The sequence below is a fragment of the Garra rufa genome, chromosome 16 (assembly GCF_049309525.1).
Source record: "Garra rufa chromosome 16, GarRuf1.0, whole genome shotgun sequence".
Taxonomy (NCBI): domain Eukaryota; kingdom Metazoa; phylum Chordata; class Actinopteri; order Cypriniformes; family Cyprinidae; genus Garra; species Garra rufa.
Genome location: NC_133376.1, coordinates 1,356,010 through 1,376,315, shown reverse-complemented (window position 1 = coordinate 1,376,315; position 20,306 = coordinate 1,356,010). Strand labels below are relative to the sequence as shown.

General features: G+C 40.6%; 1 protein-coding gene across 1 annotated transcript in view; it reads right to left on the bottom strand.

Annotated features, from left to right (window-relative positions):
- Positions 1-20,306, bottom strand: part of il1rapl2 (interleukin 1 receptor accessory protein-like 2) — a 336,038-nt gene that overhangs the window by 5,611 nt on the left and 310,121 nt on the right. The window contains exons 7-10 of the mRNA XM_073820745.1: positions 18,116-18,245; positions 5,904-6,049; positions 5,116-5,256; positions 2,653-2,823 (exon numbers count right to left, since the gene is read on the bottom strand). Of these exons, the coding sequence (XP_073676846.1) occupies positions 2,653-2,823; positions 5,116-5,256; positions 5,904-6,049; positions 18,116-18,245 (588 nt within the window). The remainder of the gene's footprint in view (positions 1-2,652; positions 2,824-5,115; positions 5,257-5,903; positions 6,050-18,115; positions 18,246-20,306) is intronic.

Here is a 20,306-nt window from a genome sequence, read left to right as displayed (position 1 = left end):
AAACATTGACCATAGACCAGGGGTGCCCAAACCTGTTCCTGGAGATCCTGGAGATCTACTATCTTACAAAGTTCAGCTCCACACCTGAACCAGCTAATTAATCTCTTAGGCAGCACTTGATAATTACAGACAGCTGTGTTGGAGCAGGGCTGAAAATAAAATCTGCAGGTATATGTATGTAGATCTCCAAGAACAGGGTTGGACACCCCTGCCATAGACAAACTCTTGCTTTTTGTTTCTTCACTCCTAACAAATACACACACAGAATAACGCTTCCTAAAAACAAAGAGGCTGATTTGCATAGAGCATTTCTGACTCATATGTATGGTTTAAGTGGCTACCTGATGATCTACATCAGGGGTTTTCAACTCTGGCTCTCGAGGTTCACTTTCCTGCGGAGTTTAGCTCCAACCTTGATCAAACTCACATGCCTGTAACTTTCTAGTGATCATGAAGACCTTGATTAGCTTGTTCAGCTGTGTTTGATTAGGGTTGAAGCTAAACTCTGCAGGAAAGTGGACCTTGAGGGCCAGAGTTGAGAAACCCAGATCTACTCCCATAGTTGCTATATGGTTTTATCTGTGTGAACTGACTTCATACATACACTAACAATCACCAAAACACCAGCTGAGTCAAAGGCATTGCAGAAATGACTAAGAAAATTTATTCTAAGAAAAACTGTGGTAGCATGTAATTTGTCACTCGGCTTGATATTTTAATATTCAATGCAATGGCATTCAGACATTTGAACTGGCATCATCCATTTGGGGGCACTAGAAGTGCAGAAAAAACACATTTTACTGCCACGTGTTCATACTGTAATATTGTGAGTCAGTCAGTTTTGTTGCTTTTTGAGTTTTGCTTTCATATGTTTTGCCTTTCAGTTAAAGGTTTGAGGCCTTTGACTAGGCCACAAAGGTTGAAATGGCTCACAGACTATAACATCATGTTTTTGAAACTGCTGTTTAAAAGGATCCTGGATGCTGCTAATAATGCAGAAAGTATTCAGTGGTTTACACCAGTTAATCAAAATAAGAAGCAACCCTGAACAGAACATGTGCTAATGTTCATATAGCCTACAGCTTTTTGGAATATTTGATTCTTATTAGTCACATATTTCTGAACAATGATCATCGACCAGGTCAGTAGTTTATATATAACCTCATATCTGGGAATCTGGGTTTCCTGCATAGCTGTGCTTTGTGGACTCCACAGGTGAGCTAATCAAAACATTTCAGCTGGAGTCAGTAATGGATATGTAGCTGTATAATAATTGTGAAATAAAGAACATCAGAGTAATGTGACTCTGCTCCACTTTACATTTGTTTTGCGATAATAACTGCACATTATGCTGCTCATTATGTCCTGCAGTGTGCATTCAGTCAAGAGGCCTGTGCTATCAAACAGCCATTACTGCTTAGGAACATATGCTACAGAGTGAAAGTGAAAACCTAAATATAGAAGAGTGATTAAAACATTAAAAGCTTAATCAGTGCACATTATAGCGTATCACCCCTCCTCTCAGATATACTCTTATATTCTTGTTGTGAACTGATTGATTTTCGCTACAAATCTGTAAATCAGAGTAGGATGTTTGCACAACACAATCTAACCTCTTCACACCCATTGTGGTTGTTTTTAACCACCATCATTCACATGCCCCAGTTCCATGTTTTCAATCATCAGTATACCGCATTATATTCATATCAACATAAACTCAATTTCTTCAGCACCCCAAAAATTTGATGCCTTCTTTAATAGCATGTTTACAAATCTGAGCATCACTGAAAGAGCGTCAAAATGTTCATCAAAAACACATGAACACTTTCAGAGTGGAGTAGATGCATTTAAACTGTTTACATGCCACATACTTTACTACATTTATGGTTCCTTTGTTCACGAGTTTAACTGCATTGATGTATTGATTGGGCGACTGTTTACATGATGTAAAGTTTAATTGCAATATTGCCTATGTCATTATATTCGCATTACAAGGGTGCATGTAAATGTAATCATTGATTACACTATTGTTATATATTTTTCTGTTGTGTTGAAAATGTTTCAACTCTTCATGTCTTCAATCCTTCATCATCTGAGAAGTGCAATGCTCACAGGAAGTGCATGGCACTGTCTCTCTTCCTGTTTCACATGACCCTCTGTTTGCTGCAGATGTCACACTTCTCATTGCATGTGATTGTGGACTAATCACAAGTTCAGGATTTGCAATGAGTTGACAAAAATGTATAATGCGGGTAGTTGTACTGATCAAATTGGGATGGATTTGTTTCATTTGTCAAAGCAAAACCAATCCGGGAGTCATGAGATTGCTCAACTTGCTTTGTGGTACAGGTCAGTCTATTGGTCAATATTTTGTGACATTATCCCTAGAATTGATTAGTGATGAATGTAGAGCTGCAGTTAAGACAAAGCAGAACAATGGCTAACCCTAATACCATGAGTGCAGCAGCGTTAGACATGTAGCCTACTGATTTTAATTCAAATGCACACTCATGAATTGGCAAGGAGTTGGTTCTTTGATTCAGACTAGAAATACACTTAAACATTATCAACAAGGAGCACTCTAAACATAAGTTGTCTTCTGTTTTTTCTTTTGCTCATTGCAAGCATGTGAATGATAGGTGTTGTTCTCACTGCTGCTGGGAATGAGGTCCCGGTGCGGGATGAAGAGTTTATATCCGTAGTGTTTCTCCAGAACGTCAGGTAAGATCTCCAGAGCGAACAGCTCCTCTTCGCTCATCTCATGCTCCATGGACTCCAGGTCCACTTTGGTGTAGGAGAGGTAGGCGTCATATTCCTTGTTGTCTGTAAGGTACAGATACATTGTATTGGACAGGTTAATCATTTCATCATAAAACACATTTAATTACTATTGTTATAAAATTGCCAGTCTCATAATAATTTGTAACTATTTGATATTTTGATAAATGTGTGGCAAATGCATATAAATTTGTAGAGTCTCATGTGTACGACCTATTCACGCTCCACTGAGGGTTTGGTTTAGGGGTGCAACTTCATGCTTAATGAATCACAACATACAAATGTGTATGAAATTGAAAAAATATGTTCCGTTATGAATAGAAATCAATGCTGAGTCATGGCAATGATGCTATGGGAACACTTACGTGAGCCAGTGTCTAAAACATGTGGAAACACGGGAATCTTGATTAGCTGGACACATTCTGGTCCTGGTGGTGTCAACTATTTGCTCCTGGCCAGGCCTTTACATCCACCAGGAGGAGCAAAAGGCCAGTGTGGTAGCTTGTGCCTCCCCTCAAAAACATAGGGGGTCAGGAAGTATGCACAAATCCAGCTGTCCAAGAGAAAGATCCAATCTTTCAAGTCATTTAGCTGCATCTCAGTGGGTCTTATATATCGTAAGGAAATGTTACAGGACTCACAGGAGTCAATCTATCACTCCCAGCCAGAGATGTGGAAACTTAGGGTCTGGCACCTGAGGGGTACCAGCTCATCAAGTCCAGTCTCTCAGTTGAGATTGTTGAGAAAATTCCGAGTTCTGCGTGGCCCTTCTTGGGATCTTTCTGTGGTCCCGGAAGGTGTATCAGAGGCTCCATTTGAACCCTTAGAGCTCTAAGAGAGAAGTTACCAACTCTAGAATGATCAGCGTTATTCTGCACCCCCGACCAGACTATACTTCAAATGTGCCTTCTGTGATTAGCCTCATGAATCTCCGGAGTAAAAAACGCTTCATCCTTTATGTTCAGTTCAGGCTCTTATTACTTACATCCACTCCTCAGGCCAGTGGGATAAATCCTCCTAAGCTTTAGTCTGCTTTGGTGGTCGTAACAGAGGTGTTGCGGTCTCCACACATTGGCTTTCGCATCCTATGGCTCTGTCCTATGAGGTGTGCCGAATGGCTCTAGGAGTCAGGGCCCACTCCACTAGGAGTGTATCACCTTCTAAGGCTCTATGTAAGGATGCTCACATGATGTGTGTCCTGAGACAAACTGGTCCTGTATTCAACCCATGGTCCTGTATTCATCTGTAAAGTAATATGGACATAGTGTCCATGACGTCACCCGTAGGTTTCCGAAGAGCAATTCTGAAGCTCACAGTGGGCAGGATTCGCCATTGCCATTTTGGAATCGTGTCATTGCACATCACTCCTGGATAATCGAAAATGGGCAAAAAGGCGGGACATGGGTGGAGCTGGTTGCTGAAACCATGCCTGCCTAGCGCGACAGTGGTGACAGCAGCAGCAATCCACCTGTCACTCCAGTGACCACGCCCTTAATTATGCAGAACTTTAAGGCTCAATATAACTTAAACGGATGAGTTGTAAAAAAAATTCACCCCCTCACAGTTGACATGAAGGACAAAATTAGCTATATAGACCTAAACCACTTTTTAAACAAGCCTGTAAACATATTGTTTTCTGCTGTAAAGTTTGGCTTTTTAACATGGGGCGTCTATGGGATTGACTCCCTTTTGCAGGCCAGTCCATGAATTGCAGTTTAAATCACTTCCGTGTTGGTTTCAATAGAGAGAGCGGGAGGTTGACCCTTGATTCAACCCCAGGATCCCATGTCCTTTAGGTTTGATCTAGTCCTGTCTGCAATGTTGAATTCCACTCGAAAGAGTTGTAAGTATGTAACCCAGTTCAGTGAAAAGGGAATGAGATGTTGTTATGCCACACTTCAGGTGTGGCTGTGCATTGTCCTTTAGACAATGAAAATCTTGGGAATGTAGGGGTTCACCTGACCTCATGTTCAGCCAATCAAGATTTGCATGTGACTTGATAAGGATTACGTAAAAGCATACATAAAAGAAAAATGTAGAAGAGTAACTAATAAAAAGTAATGCTAAGGAATATATGAGAATAATGAGTTGATAAAGGTGAAAATAATAGATAAAGATATAAAATAAACTGTTAATTTTAAATTGTATTTATTCTGGTATGTACTGTTAATGTTATTATGTATGTATTTTTGTAAAAAAAAAAAAAAATGCATTGCATAAAGGTCTTGTTAATGCATTGCTGATATTAAGAGTCATCTGTTCAGGACTCCAAACAATCATTACACCCACAATATTTGTAAGTGTGAAATTATTATTGTTAATGTTATTCTTACGTACCATCATCTGCCTCATCGCTGCCGAAGTGTCGTCGATAGCAAAGCATGATCTCCACATTATAACACTTATAGATGGCTGTGAAGATCCCTAATATCAGCATGATGGCACCCAAACCACCAACCAACTCCAGCCTGTACATGTCTGCATGAGAACACACACACAAAACATAGCAAAAGACACAAAATTAATATTTTTTATGACTTTATTTATTTAAAACGTATATTACGTATACATTTATCCAATCTTCTTTTTTAAAATATATTATTACAATTTAAAATAACCATTTTCTATTGAAACATACTTCAAAATGCAATTTGTTCCTGGGATGCAAATTTGCACTTTCGGTAGTTGAGCTGCTTCTTTTTTGTTTGGTTTTTGGCCATATTTATGTATGTATGTATGCATTTATTTATTTATTTATTTATTTATTCATTCAAACTGTTTTTCAGGATTTTTTTTTTTAATAAATAGAACATTTTTTCTGCAACATTAAGAAATGTCTTTACTGTTGCTCTTGATTCAATGCATTCTTTCAGAAAAAATCATATTTTCTATATGTATCTGGGATTTGTTCAGTATTGTGAGTCACTGAGTGACCATCATTCACAGATGAGCTTTATGTGCAGAAACATGTCTGCAGCAATAGATGAAACAGACTGCAGAAAACAGATGATAAGGCCTTCTTTTAAGTGCACAGTGAGTTCCTGTCAAAGTTACTCTCATTATGTTTGTGAGACAGTGCTGGTTCACTTTACTTGTTCTGTTTGACTCGTACAGAGTCACTGTACCTTTCTTCTGCAGGATGGCGCTCCCGCTGCTCCGGCCGATGTGGTTCTCCACGTTACAGGTGTAGTTTCCCATGTCCGTCTCCTCCACAGCGTCAAAGATCAGCGACAGCTCCACCTCCTTCTCCCCCAGAAACTCCCGCACCGCCCTGAACACACACACACACACACACACACACACACACACACACACACACACACACACACACACACACACACACACACACACACACACACACACACACACACACACACACACTGTCATGCTCTTCATACTGTCTCTGCAGAATGACGCATATACAGTAATGTTCTCCATGCGTGGACTACTACGTTTGCCAGAGCAACAGTATCTCACCATACTCTTCTGTTCTCAGTGTGACTAATAAACCAGAACATCAGCAGCAGTTTGTAACGTCTTCTTCTCGAATCATTATTTGACAAACAGCCAAGGGTTGAGATATTTTTACTCAGTATTGCTTTGAGAATGCAAAATAAATGGAACATTGATTTAAACGTCATTTAATGCTCATCTAAAGGCTAAACATTCACAAGATCTGAATTAAACAAGCTGAAATATCATGGCTTTAATGAACATACCGAACAAACTCGTTTCACATTTCAGTCTGAATACAGGTGCTGGTCATATAATTAGAATATCTTCAAAAAGTTGATTTATTTCACTAATTCCATTCAAGAAGTGAAACTTGTATTATGTATACATTCATTCAACACAGACTGATATATTTCAAGTGTTTATTAGAATTTGAATATTGTGAATAGGTTCAGTATTGAAGACACCTGGTGCCACACTCTAATCAGATAATTAACTCAAAACACCTGCAAAGGCCTTTAAATGGTCTCTCAGTCTAGTTCTGTAGGCTACACAATCATGGAGAAGACTGCTGATCTGACAGTTGTCCAAAAGACGACCATTGACACCTTGCACAAGGAGGGCAAGACACAAAAGGTCATTGCAAAAGAGGCTGGCTGTTCACAGAGCTCTGTGTCCAAGCACATTAATAGAGAGGCGAAGGGAAGAAAAAGATGTGGTAGAAAAAAGTGTACAAGCAATAGGGATAACCGCACCCTGGAGAGAATTGTGAAACTAAACCTATTCAAAAATGTGGGGGAGATTGACAAAGAGTAGACTGCAGCTGGAGCCAGTGCTTCAAGAACCACTACACACAGATGTATGCAAGACATGGGTTTCAGCTGTCGCACTCCTTGTGTCAAGCCACTCTTGAACAACAGACAGCGTCAGAAGCGTCTCGCCTGGGCTAAAGACAAAAAGGACTGGACTGCTGCTGAGTGGTCCACAGTTATGTTCTCTGATGAAAGTAAATTTTGCATTTCCTTTGGAAGAGGTGAAGCATCTATATGATATTAGTCCTATTAAAACATTGCCAGCATACTTATTGATATTTTAGAATCAATCATTCTGTGGTCAAGCATTCATTAAAGTGAAGGGACTGAAAAAAAAAATCATTTCCATCTTTTGAAATGTCATCTTCTTAAAACTTAAAATAAGTTAAAATAAATAATAGAAAAAGTTTGATTATACTCCAGTGCTAGTTGTGAGTTGTGACATTAAACTAGCTGGTTTTCCTGATGAACATTATAAAAAGTTTTAATAAAGCTCCATTGTGAATAAGGATCCAGCATCTCTATCTGTAATTGATGAGCATTATCCACCTGAAATGAAGGAGTAATTCATAAAGATCAAACAGACATCATCAAAGGAAGATGAGCATAGATAACTCTGACAATGACTCAAACAGATGAAACGCCATCATGCTAGAGATCACTGAAACAACACTGCATATGATTACTGATCATCTCCAATGTTTGCTGGCTTTTCTTGATCATTCTGATATTTGAGCTTCACAGAAAATCTTCCAAATGTGTAGAAAAAAAAAAGAATATTTTAATGTTTCTGAAAGAATTTTGTCTAATGCTGCATTTAATAATACCTATAGAAATGTTGTGAAATATTATTATAATTTACACCTTTACTCCATTTATTCAGGATACGTTGATAAAGTTCAAAAGAAGAGCATTTACTTGAAATTGATTTTTTTTTCACTTTTTTTTTTTTTTAACATGTCGTCAGACAAAATAATTAGCAAATGGTTTTAGCCAACATGGCATATTATTAGAATTATCAATGTTGGAAACAGTTGTGCTGTCAAATATTTTTTGGAACCTGTGATTCTTTTTTTTTCAGGATTCTTTGATGATGTCACAGAGCCACCAGCCACAGTCATCCGTTCTCAGTCTCCAGACTTCTAATTGCGCACACCTGTTCCCTATCACCACCACTGCACATAACCATGACCTCTCTTCATTCTGTGTCTGGTCTCAATGTTATCAGCTGCTTTATGCTTGTCATATACCTTTTCTACGAGGACTCAAAGACTTACCTGCCTTCCGGGATTCATCCTCTGTTACTTTATCCACCTCTTATACCTGCATCTAAGATAGGCCTGTATTTATGTTATGAAGAATTCCTGATTTATGTTGTTCAGTTGAAAGCTGACCTGGTTTCTGAATAAATCCTGAGTTTATGTGGGTATCCACCTCCTTGCAGTCTTTGAGTTTGTGACAGATGAATAACAAGTTAAAAAGAACAGCATTTATTCAAAATATAAATATTTTCGAACAAAGTAAATATATGCTTTCACATTTTATTAATTTAACACATCCTTGTTGAATACAAGTATTAATTTCTTTCATAAAAAAAGGAAAGAATAAAAATTGACTGACCCCACACTTTTCAACAGTAGTGTATTTTGTTGGAAAACCTTTCTATTTTAAATAAATGCTGTTCTTTTTAACCTTTTATTGATCAAAGAATCCTAAAACAAAGTATCACAGGTTCCAAAATATATTGTTTTCAACATTGATAATAAATCAGAATATTAGAATGATTTCTGAAGGATCATGTGACACTGAAGACTGGAGTAATGATGCTGAAAATTCAGCTTTGCATCACAGGGATAAATTACATTTTATAATATATTCACATAGAAAACCGTTATTTTAAATTGAAATAATATTTTGCAATATAAAATTTTTTTCTGTATTTTTTTATCAAATAAATGCAGCCTTGATGAGCAGAAGAAAAATCTTTAAAAAACTTTTGAGCAGCAGTGTATATGTATATAGCAAGAGGGAGAGAGAGAGAACAGGAAGGTGATGGTGGCTTAACAACAATGTTTGGAGAATGTGGAGAATGTGCTGTCAGACATGTTGAATGTGTGTGTGTGTGTGTGTGTGTGTGTGTGTGTGTGTGTGTGTGTGTGTGTGTGTGTGTGTGTGTGTGTGTGTCTGTGTGTGTGTGTGTGTGTGTGTGTGTGTGTGTGTGTGTGTGTGTGTGTGTGTGTGTGTGTGTGTGTGTGTGTGTGTGTGTGTGTGTGTGTGTGTGTGTGTGTGTGTGTGTGTGTGTACCTGGTATTCATCACGTTGTGGGGACCAAATGTCCCCACAAGGATAGGAATACCAGTAGATTTTGACCTTGTGGGGACATTTCTCAGGTCCCCATGAGGAAACAGGCTTATAAATCATGCACAATGAGTTTTTTTGAGGAAGTAAAAGTGTGCACAATCTCCTGTGAGGGCTAGGTTTAGGTGTAGGGTAGGTGTAGGGCCATAGAAAGTACGGTTTGTACAGTATAAAAACCATTACGCCTATGGAATGTCCCCATAAAACATGTAAACCCAACATGTGTGTGTGTGTGTGTGTGTGTGTGTGTGTGTGTGTGTGTGTGTGTGTGTGTGTGTGTGTGTGTGTGTGTGTGTGTGTGTGTGTGTGTGTGTGTGTGTGTCTATATTCAGCCGATGAGAACGTGAGTATGAGTCAGGCTTGTTCTGCTGCTGGAGATGTGGTCCTGCTGAGTTTAATGGTGCGTCACACCAGGATTAGATGCAGAATTACTTCAGACCATCTGTTTGTGTGGTTTTTAGAACAAAACTCTATTAAGCTCATTCATAACTTCATTTGCAAAGAGCGAAATTGGAAGTAGGCCCAAGGCCCAAGGCTTTTGTTTTTGTCACATAACTATGGACAGCCCTGTTACTTTATCAACAGCATGATTTCCCAGCAGTGCAACTTAATTAGACAGAAAGAGAGCGTTTACTATATAGGCATCATTCAATAGATTATACACTATATGGATGAAGGTAATGGCCAATTACGCTGACAGTCAGGGACTTTAATGACTTTACATTCTTTTGCAGCTCTAGCAGCTTGCACTCTTCTAGAAATGATTCTGGAGTGTTTCTGTGTTTGTTTTTCCCATTTATTTAGTAGATCATTTGTGAGTCTCTGATGTTGGATGAGAAGGCCTGGCTCTCGATCTCTGTTCCAGTTCATCTCAAAAGTGTTGGATGGGGTTGAGTTCAAGGTTCTGGGCAGTCAGTCGAGTTCTTCCACACCAAACTCATCCGACAGTATCATTATGGATGGTGCTTTGTGCACACAGTCATGCTGGGATAGAAAAGGGCCTTTCCTCAAACTGATAACACAAAGCTGGAAGCACAGCATTGTCCAAAATGTCTTTGTATGCCGAAGGATTAAGTTATCCTTTCACTAAAAGTAAGAGGTCTATCACAACTTCTGAAAACACCCTAATACACTTCATGATGCCACAGAAGAACCTTTTTTGTCTAAATGGTTCCACAAAGAGACCAGACAAGACCAGCATTTGAGGTTAAAAAGTATATAAATTGTCAATTTGTTTCGAAAATAACAGATCGTTTCGCTAGATGAGACTCTTCTTCCTCGTCTGGGATCATTTAGAGCCTTTTGAAGCTGCATTTAAACTGCATTTTGGAAGTTCAAACTCAGGGGCACCATAGAAGTCCACTATATGGAGAGAAATCCTGAAATGTTTTCCTCAAAAAACATAATTTCTTTACGACTGAAGAAAGAAAGACATGAACATCTTGGATGACAAGGAGGTGAGTACATTATCTGCACAATGTTGTTATGACAGTAAACTATTCCTTTAACTTCATCCTTTATTATTGGGATGGGTCCATGGGTCATTTGCTCTGACCCTGAATTACACACAGCACCATCCAGAGGCTCACACATTCATCTTCATAGACCTCAGCATCATCCCATTCAGATTCTACACTACACTCAAAGATATGGATAATCACACAATTCCGTGTTTCTGAATGTTGGCCCTCTTCCAAAACAGACAACGGTCGCTGAAGGTGAACAAACATTCATCTGACCTTCTGACCATCAACACAGACTCCCTGCAGGCTGGCATACGCTCTCCTGTTCACCAGTGGCCTTACAATCACAACATATGCAGATGACACCACAATTATCAATTTCATACCTCAAAATAATGAATCACAGTATTGTCCTGAAGACAAACCTGAACCAACATTAATTTGAGCACTTATATAGAGTATTTATAACTTAAAGCACTGTTTCTTTCATTTATTTAATTGCTTTATGCAGGTCTAAAAGTAGTATTGAAATACAAAATCTTTGCTATGTTTTTCTAATAGGGAGATTTAAGCAGTGGTGTAATGTAACAAAGTAATAATACATACGTAACCTTAGACGTTCCCTTCCGGAGGGAACTCTACGCTGCGTCCTGGTGGACACTTTGGGAACGTCAATACCAACGCCGCCATGCTGAGGAATAAGTGATCAACTGACTGATTGAGGAGTCAAGAAGGAACATCATCCCCACTTCCAGCGAGAATCGCTTGGGCCAGAGCCTGAGCCTGACCTGCTAGGTCAGCTCAGAGCTTCGTCCGTCATAGCTAGCTCGGCTACCCAAGCACGGAACTCCTAAGAATGGAGGTCTGATTCTCTAAGCAAAAGGAGACCTAACTACACTCACCGCTACAGAAAGTAATGAAGCTTACCACTAAGTCTTCATACTAAGCGGGGTTCTGAAGAGCGGAGGCTTCAGAAAGACTTTCTAAACGAGAGGAAGCCTGGCAACACTCTGTGCTTGCGGGAAAACTCTGAGAGTGGAGGTCCCATGACCTAACTACACTCGACACTGGAGGTAATTCATGAGGCTCCCAGAGCCTAAGCAATAGAACCACCTAAGTGGAGTTTCTCAGGAGAATGGAGGCTTCAGCAAGAAGACTCTCTAGATGAGAGGAAGCCTGGCGACACTCGATCCTATGAACAATGCTACCTGGAGTGGGGTAAAACCCAGGGGTTTTTAGAACCAACTCTAGAATGGGAACAGAGATACTGCGTAACCCATACCATACAGGATTTTTAGAAAATAACCCTACCTTCAGGGGGGAATCTTTACCACTCATGTGGATTTCAGAAAGTGCCCAGAGACTTGCGTGTACTCTTACCACTTCATGTGGATTTTAGGGAGTGCTCAAAGCTTTACGTGAGTGGATTTGAGGAGGTGCCCAGAGCGTAGCGAGGGAATCACCATATCACTATCCCAGGCGGCAGCAAAGCCTGGCAGCGGAGCTTCGGAGCTCTGTAAGAGTGGAGGTCTCAAACATTAACCCTCTTGGTGAGGGGAGACCTGGCTACACTCACGCTTGAAAGTACTGGAAGCGGAGCTTCTGGAGAACGGAGGCTTCACAGAAGACTCTCTATAATGAGAGGAAGCCTGACAACGCTCGATCCTACGGGAAGCTCTTAAGAGTGGAGGTCTCAGTATGATGACCCTCTAAGTGAGGGGAGACCTGGCTACAATCAACGCTTGGAAGTAACAAGACTCACAGGAGAGCTCACATGCTGAAAGCAGGGCTCTATAGAGTGGAGGCTGCAAAATTAATCTCTGAAGAGAGAAAAGGCTGACAACACTCAGTCTTGGTGAGTGGTAGTATTAGTACTCCACCAAGGATAGTTAGCGAGGCCAGGAAGGGGCCTACCAGCTGTCATTGACTGTGAGAATGGGCCTAGTAAGTGAGCTCTTTCAAGAGTGACGGTCAAACGACTCTCACGGAGAGGAGACCTGATACACCACGATACCAGAATGGAGTGGGAAAAAAACAGAGGTTTTTAGAACCAACTCTAGAATGGGAATGGAGATACTGTGTAACCCATACCATAGGATTTTTAGGAAAGAACCCTAATCCACTCATGTGGATTTCAGAAAGTGCCCAGAGACTTGCGTGTGCACTTACCAATTCATGTGGATTTTAGGGAGTGCTCAAAGCTTCACGTGAGTACTCACCACTAATGTGGGTTTGAGGAGGTGCCCAGGCTTTTAGCGTGGGAAACCATGTTTTACGATGGTAGCAGTTGCTCACAAGAGGCCTTATTATTCACTGTAGAGAAGCTCAAGAGTGGAGGTCTCAAGATGATAACCCTCACTGAGGGGAGACCTGGCTATACACTCAACGCTTAGGAAGGACCAAACTCACCTACGAGTCTGCATATAGGACTCTGTAGAGTGGAGGCTTCATGGAATGAATCTCTAAAGAGAGAAAAGCCTAACGACACTCAGCCTTGGCAGAGGGGCTCTTAGCACAATACCAAGGATAGTTAGCGAGGCTCAACAGGGCCTACCAGCTAGCATACTGTGAGAATGGGTCTAAAAATGAGCTCTTAGAGAGTGAAGGTCTCAATACAATGACTCTCGAAACGAGAGGAGACCTGAAACACTGTGCTACCGAGACAAAAATTGGGAAAAACCAGGGCTTTATGACCAACTCAAAAATGAGAACGGAGGGACTGCGTAACCCATACCCTAAGGATTTTAGAGAAGGACCCGACACTTGGAGGGAACCTTACCAACTACGTGGATTTTAGGGAGTGCTCAAGACTCGCGTGTGTACTCACCACTCATGTGGGTTTTAGAAGGGGCCAAAAGCTCAGCGAGGGCCACCATACAATGTCTCATAATGGTAGCAAGGCTCACAGTAGACCTATGTACTAGAAGCGGAGCTTAAGGAGAGTGGAGGCTTCAGCAAAAAGACTCTCTAAACGAGAGGCGGCCTGACAACGCTCAATCCTCAGGGAAAGAGCTCTCACGAGTGGATATTTAGCCACGCTCACCACTAGAAGCAGTTGGTAAAGCTCACAGAGCCAACATGAACTACTTAAGTGGAGCTCCCAAGAGCAAAGGCTGCAGTTAGATGATTTCTCAATTGAGAAAAAGGTCTAACAGCTCTCAGTCTAAACTGTAAGGAAGACGTGTGAGAGCAAAGGTCCTCAGCAAAACGCCACAGGCGAGAGGGGACCTAACAGCAGCACTTAAGAGTGGAGGCTTCAGCAGAAAGACTCTCTAAAATCAGAGGAGGCCTGACGACACTCAAATCTAAAGCTTCAACACTAGAGGCAGTTAGTGAAGCTAAACAGCCTACATAAACTACCTGAGTGGAGCTCTACAGAGCGAAGGCTGCAGCTAGGCGATTCTCACTATAAGAAATACGTCTAACAGCTCTCAGTCTAGGCCATAGGGAAGACTGTGAGAGCAAGAATACATCATAACACCACTAGGCGAGAAGAGACCTAATCATCAGCACTTAAGAGTGGAGGCTTCAGCAGAAAGACTCTCTTAACCGAGAGGAGGCCTAACAACACTACGATCGATCTCATTCTGAAAGGGGGGAAACTCCTAGGAGTGGAGGTCTCACTTGTATGAACACAGTAATCAAAGGAAAGGGACCTGACCACACTTAGCACCTAGGGCGATTAATTATGCAAAGCAAAAATAGATTGCTGTAGTGGAGTTTCAGAGAGCGGAGGTTTCAGCAGAGCGATTCTCGACTCGAAGAGGCCTGGCAACGCTCACCGTGGCAGGAAAATCTAGGAGTGGAGGTCTTAGAACAACACAACTCACTAAAATGAGGGGAGACCTAACTACACTCAACCCCAGTATAGTAAATAAGGCTCCAGCAGAGCCTACATACTAAAATTACCATCTGGACAGAGCTTTAAGCGTCTGTACAGAGTTCAACGAGGTCCAACACAGGGCTTTCGCCAAGGAAGACCTGCTGCATTACGCCTAGTATAAATAGCGAGGCTCAAAGGAGTCTACAAGCTACTAGAACTGCCCAAGATGGAACTGTGAGAAATCGGCCTAAAGGTGAACCTCTAAAGGAGTGGAAGTCTCAACAGCACAACTCTCAGCGAGAGGAGGCCTGAATAAAAACTACTCACAGGGGGGTTTTACCAAACTTTCCTTCTCTAACATTCGAAGCAGAGCTCTGGGGAGTGTGGGCTTAGTGCACTGACTCAAATGAGAGGCAGCCAACAACACTCAACCCTAGGTTGCTTACATGCTATTCTTTTAGAAAGGGGTGGATATCTCAACCCAACCCTAGCGGCATTACACTCAATTTAAAGAGCGGAGTCTCTGTGCAGACTCTACCGCGGGACGGGGAGTCTGCCACTCCCAGTAGGTGTGTAAACATGCATATGCAGGTATCAATAATGCCTAAGCCGAGCTCAAAACAGCGGAGGCTTCAAAGGATAACTCTCCAAAAAGAGAGGAAGCCTAACAATGCTTAACTCCTACAGGAGTTATACAAGTGGAGGTCTCGATACACTATCTCACAAACGAGGGGAGACCTGGCTACACTCATCACTTAGGGACAGTAGGGCTCAGTTATGGAGCCCAATACTAAGTCTCACCCAAGCGGAACTGGTAGACAAACAAACTTACAAACATATACATGTATACACACCCATATATGTCAGTTTGTGTACTGGGCCATCAGATTGAGCTTTATCAATCTCATCATCGGCCCAGCCCCAGAGTCTTAGGAGGGGGAAAAAGGCAGGCGGCCGAACGAACGTGAGGGGGAAGGGAGAGGAGACTCTAGGTACCCGCTCCAGGCCTGCCGCTGCGCCTGCGCTGGATCGTTTCCCTAAGATCCCCTCTCCAACGCCGTGCGTCACGTCTCCTCTGAGACCTACTCCTACTCGGAGGAGGGCCTCGAGTGGCCACACTAGCCACCTGGCCCTGCCTCTGGCCCTCAGACCAGGGCGTGCCAGGCTTTCCCCTGCGTTCGGGTGGGGGCGCGGACCGGCGAGGGATGAAGGATCTAAATGCTGCTGAGCACGCCTTCGCCTCCCTGAAATTATCGACCACCGTCTCAACGAATGTGCCGAACAATTCGGAAGGCGAAACCGGCGCATCGAGGAGAAAGCGCTTCTCTTTCTCCCCGATGTCCACCAGGTTCACCCACAGATGTCTCTCTGTGACAGAGACAGATCAGTGGTGTGGCGCAGCTCAGTCACCTCGTCAGGGGAAAGCCCCAGACCCCGGTCCAGATCTTTTAGTAGATCAGCCTGGTATGCCTGCATCACTGCCACCGTGAGAGACAAACCCCTCTCTCAAACTCGTCAGCGAGTTCCACCTGTGAACCCCACGATCTCAATCGCCGGGCAGCCTCGGCTGCCGTGAGACCCGAGCTGCATGGGGCAGATGAATGTCCCAATTCCCTCGAGAAAAGGGACAAACGAGAGCGAAGCTTCTTAAGAGAGAAGCTCTCACAGTGAACGCACTCTGTTCCCTCAAGAACAGAGCGCGCATGCTCTTCACCCAAACACATTACACAAAGGCTGTGTGCATCATCCGGTGTCAGACTTCTCTGACACGGATGCACACACTTCCTGAACTGTTTTACTCTGGGAGTCGTCATTCTACTCACGCTTAAAACAAGGTAGTCTGAAGACAAAAAGATGGTTGATGTATTTACAAGCGCCCCTTTTATACTGGTAGGCGCCTTGTTAATGACGTCATAGGCTGGTGCCGGCCAATGTCAAGTTCATTGTCGTTGTTCTATAGGAGCTTCAGAACCGGTAACGCTGAAGGCAGTTCCCAAAGTGTCCACCAGGACGCAGCGTAGAGTTCCCTCCGGAAGGGAACTGACTTCACAAATGCAAGTTTGTATCTCGCAATTCTGACTTTCTCTGAATTGGGTGTTATAAATTCGCAATTGTGAGAAATAAAGTTGGAATTGCAATATAAACGCATAATTCAGACTTTTCTTTCTCAAAAATGGATGATATAAACTCGCAATAAATGTTGCATTTACTTGTACTTTTACTTTCAATACTTAAGTACAAGTATTTTTTAATCTTAAACATACTTAAGTACAATAAATATCACATACTTTAAGACTTTCACTTAAGTAATATTCTAAACGATGGCTTCAACTTGTACTTTTACAAAAATATGGCTTTCAGGAACTTTATACACAACTGGATTTAAGTTACGCTGCCATATTATAGTGTTGCTGATATTGCACATTGCCTGTTGAATGCATTCAGGTGTCTGAACTCCACAGTTAACAACAGTTTAACTATTTCTTTATTCTGATGTATTTATTTGTGCTATTGCTTGTAATTTGTTCATTTGTTCATTTTTAACATTCTATATTAAAACACAAAGTTACATGGTTTTCTAGAGTTTTTAACCAAAAGTAATGTTTCTATTATATTATGGTATATTCAGTGCTATTTTAGTATCATTAAGAAACCATTACAGCTTTTGAATTGTTTTTTTTTTTTTGTTTTTATATTTTCCATTTTCTTTTTAATTGTGTTGAAGTTTTAGTCAATTTGCTCTGTGTTTTTATTATTTAAGGTATTTTTTGTGTATTATTATATTTATTTATTTAAATAGTTAGTTATTTTAGTACATCAAGTTAAAGTAAATGAAAATGAGAAATGTTGCTTTGGATTGTAGGTAACATAAATTTTCATTTGTATCTATTTTATTTTAGTTAGTGTTTATAATTTAGTTTATATAAACTATAATAACCCTGGTTATAATAAATTGTATTATGTTTGATGAAAGCACAGACTACTTTATTGTTAAATTAATAACACCATTTTTAAATATAAGTTGAGTATATTCAAAAACAATTTAGACAAATTAGTGCCTCAAATAAATAAACAAACAAACAAACAAACAACATATCAACTATAATATGTCCTCACTATGCACTGCATTGTACTGTACATATTGCCTATTGTGACTGTATAGTGTTTTGTGTATCATACTGTATTTCACACAGTAATGTCTCATTTATATGTTGTGTGTATAAATCTGTCCATCAGTGTGAATGACAGAAGATGAGGACACATGTGTTGTCCACTAGAGGTCTCTGTGAGCTCAGTGATCATCATGGATGTTCTCACATTGCTCTTCCTGTAGGCTGTTAGTGTGTGTTATATAACCACAGTCTGTTCTTCAGTTTCAGCATGTTTATCTGATAGTTTAGTGTCCTCAATTCTAGTAATAACCGTACCTGACTTCACTCTCTCGTATGTGTCCCTCCAGCTCCTCCACGAACTTATCTCCCTTCATCCAGTAGATGATGGGTCTGGAGTCACCGCTGTAGCCGAAGAAAGCCCTGCAGTCGAGGACCAGCCGCATGCCTGTCAAACACAAACCATCTTAATCAGCATTCAATTAAGCATTAAACAGACCAAACCTGATTCTGCATGAAGAGGAAAAAATTGTATTTCTTCACTCATACCCACTAGCAGACATCCTGATAAACCTGAGACATGACCTGATGAACCAAAGTAGACAGACGAACACTTTAAAGTGTGTTTCAGGGGAAGGATATCAGAGGGAAACGCAGCAAACACATAAAAACGCTCCTCTGTCAGGACTAATGCACTGCTGCACTCAAATCAGGCCAAGACTTTCCTTTAAAAGCAGTCAGAGGTCAAAGAAAGAAGCTCACTCTCAGATTCTGACCCCGTCTCTGTCATCCTCACACTCCAGCGCTACAGCAGACACAAACACCTCCGTACAGGTAGAAAAAATGCACCTTAAATCATTTGAAAACGACTGCTTTATAATTAATTCACAGTTTACAAACTGTTGTTTCTATATTGTTCATTCTCATCAATTCAGGTCATGTACAAACAGTGAGATCTGCATTCATTGTCATTTTAGTCAGTTAATTAGTACGAAAAAATTAAATGTTTTATTATCCTTGGTTGAATGTTCAGTTTTTAAACCAGTAGTAAAGGACTTGTTAATGGTTATCAGAAGTAAATGAATTCATTAATTAGTGTTTCTTCACAGAGTTCAGAGCTAGACAAGATGAGCATTTGACTTTAAAAAGTATTTAAATTGTCAATTTGTTTAGAAAATGACCAGTCATTTCACCAGATAAGACCCTTCTTCCTCATCTGGGATCGTTTAGAGTCCTTTGAAGCTGCATTTAAACTGCATTTTGGAAACTCGGGGCACCATAGAAGTCCACTATATGGAAAATCCTCAAATGTTTTCCTCAAAAAGCATAATTTCTTCACGACTGAAGAAAGAAAGACACGAACATCTTGGATGAGTAAATTATCTGGAAATTTCTGTTCTGGAAATGAACTTCTCCTTTAAGCATAAATGAGTATAAATTCACTGTACACATAAATATTACTCCAGTTTTTTTTTCTTTTACTAATAATTTATAACTTAAAAAAATGTTTTAAGAACTATATAGTATCAGGATATAGTGAGGGGAGAAAGTATAACAACATTTAAGCTAATTAAACAGCAATCATCTGTAAATTACAGTGACACTTCATGAAGAATGCACTATTTGTAAAGTATTTATAATGCATTACCAAAAATATAATAAAATAAAGTTCTTGTTAGTTAATGTCATCCTTGTAGCTTTTTACATAGCTTTCTTTGGGATTTTAAAGATATAAGCTATTTATTCCATTTGTATAATAATAATTATTCTAATAATGTTGTATTTACTTAGCACCTTTCACCAACCCAAGGACACTTTACAATATATTTACATAATGAATGTTTTAACTTAAATGTCAAATGGTGCAATCTTTGTGTAAGAATCATTGCCTTTACAAGTCCTTATCATTATTCTCAGACGCCTGGAGATCAATGAGCTGTTTCCCACAGGAAGACTCTGTTTGATTTCCACTGACCTCCTCTTTAAACAGCTCTGGTTTGGGCACACAGATAGTGAACTCACACACACACACACACACACACACACACACACACACACACACACACACACACACACACACACACAAACACACACACACACACACACACACACACACACACACACACACACACACACACACACACACACACACACACACACACACACACACACACACACACACACACACACACACACACACACACACACACACACACACACACACACACACACACAGGTCTCAGGAGAACAAGTTATCGCCTGCATGAAATGCTGCTGCTTTAACTTGATCTCTAAATGAAGAGGTGTGGACACATGGACGAGTGTTTAATGCTCTGAATCGGTTCATGAGATCAACAGTGTGAACATGCTCCTGCTCTGTTTTAATTGATTTAATTGATTGCAGCAGTGATTGGGTAAACTCACTGCCATTACCTGCTGAATAACACTGCTTTATTTACTGCACTGATCCACTATTCTCACATATGCTGATTATATGCAAATCATGTGT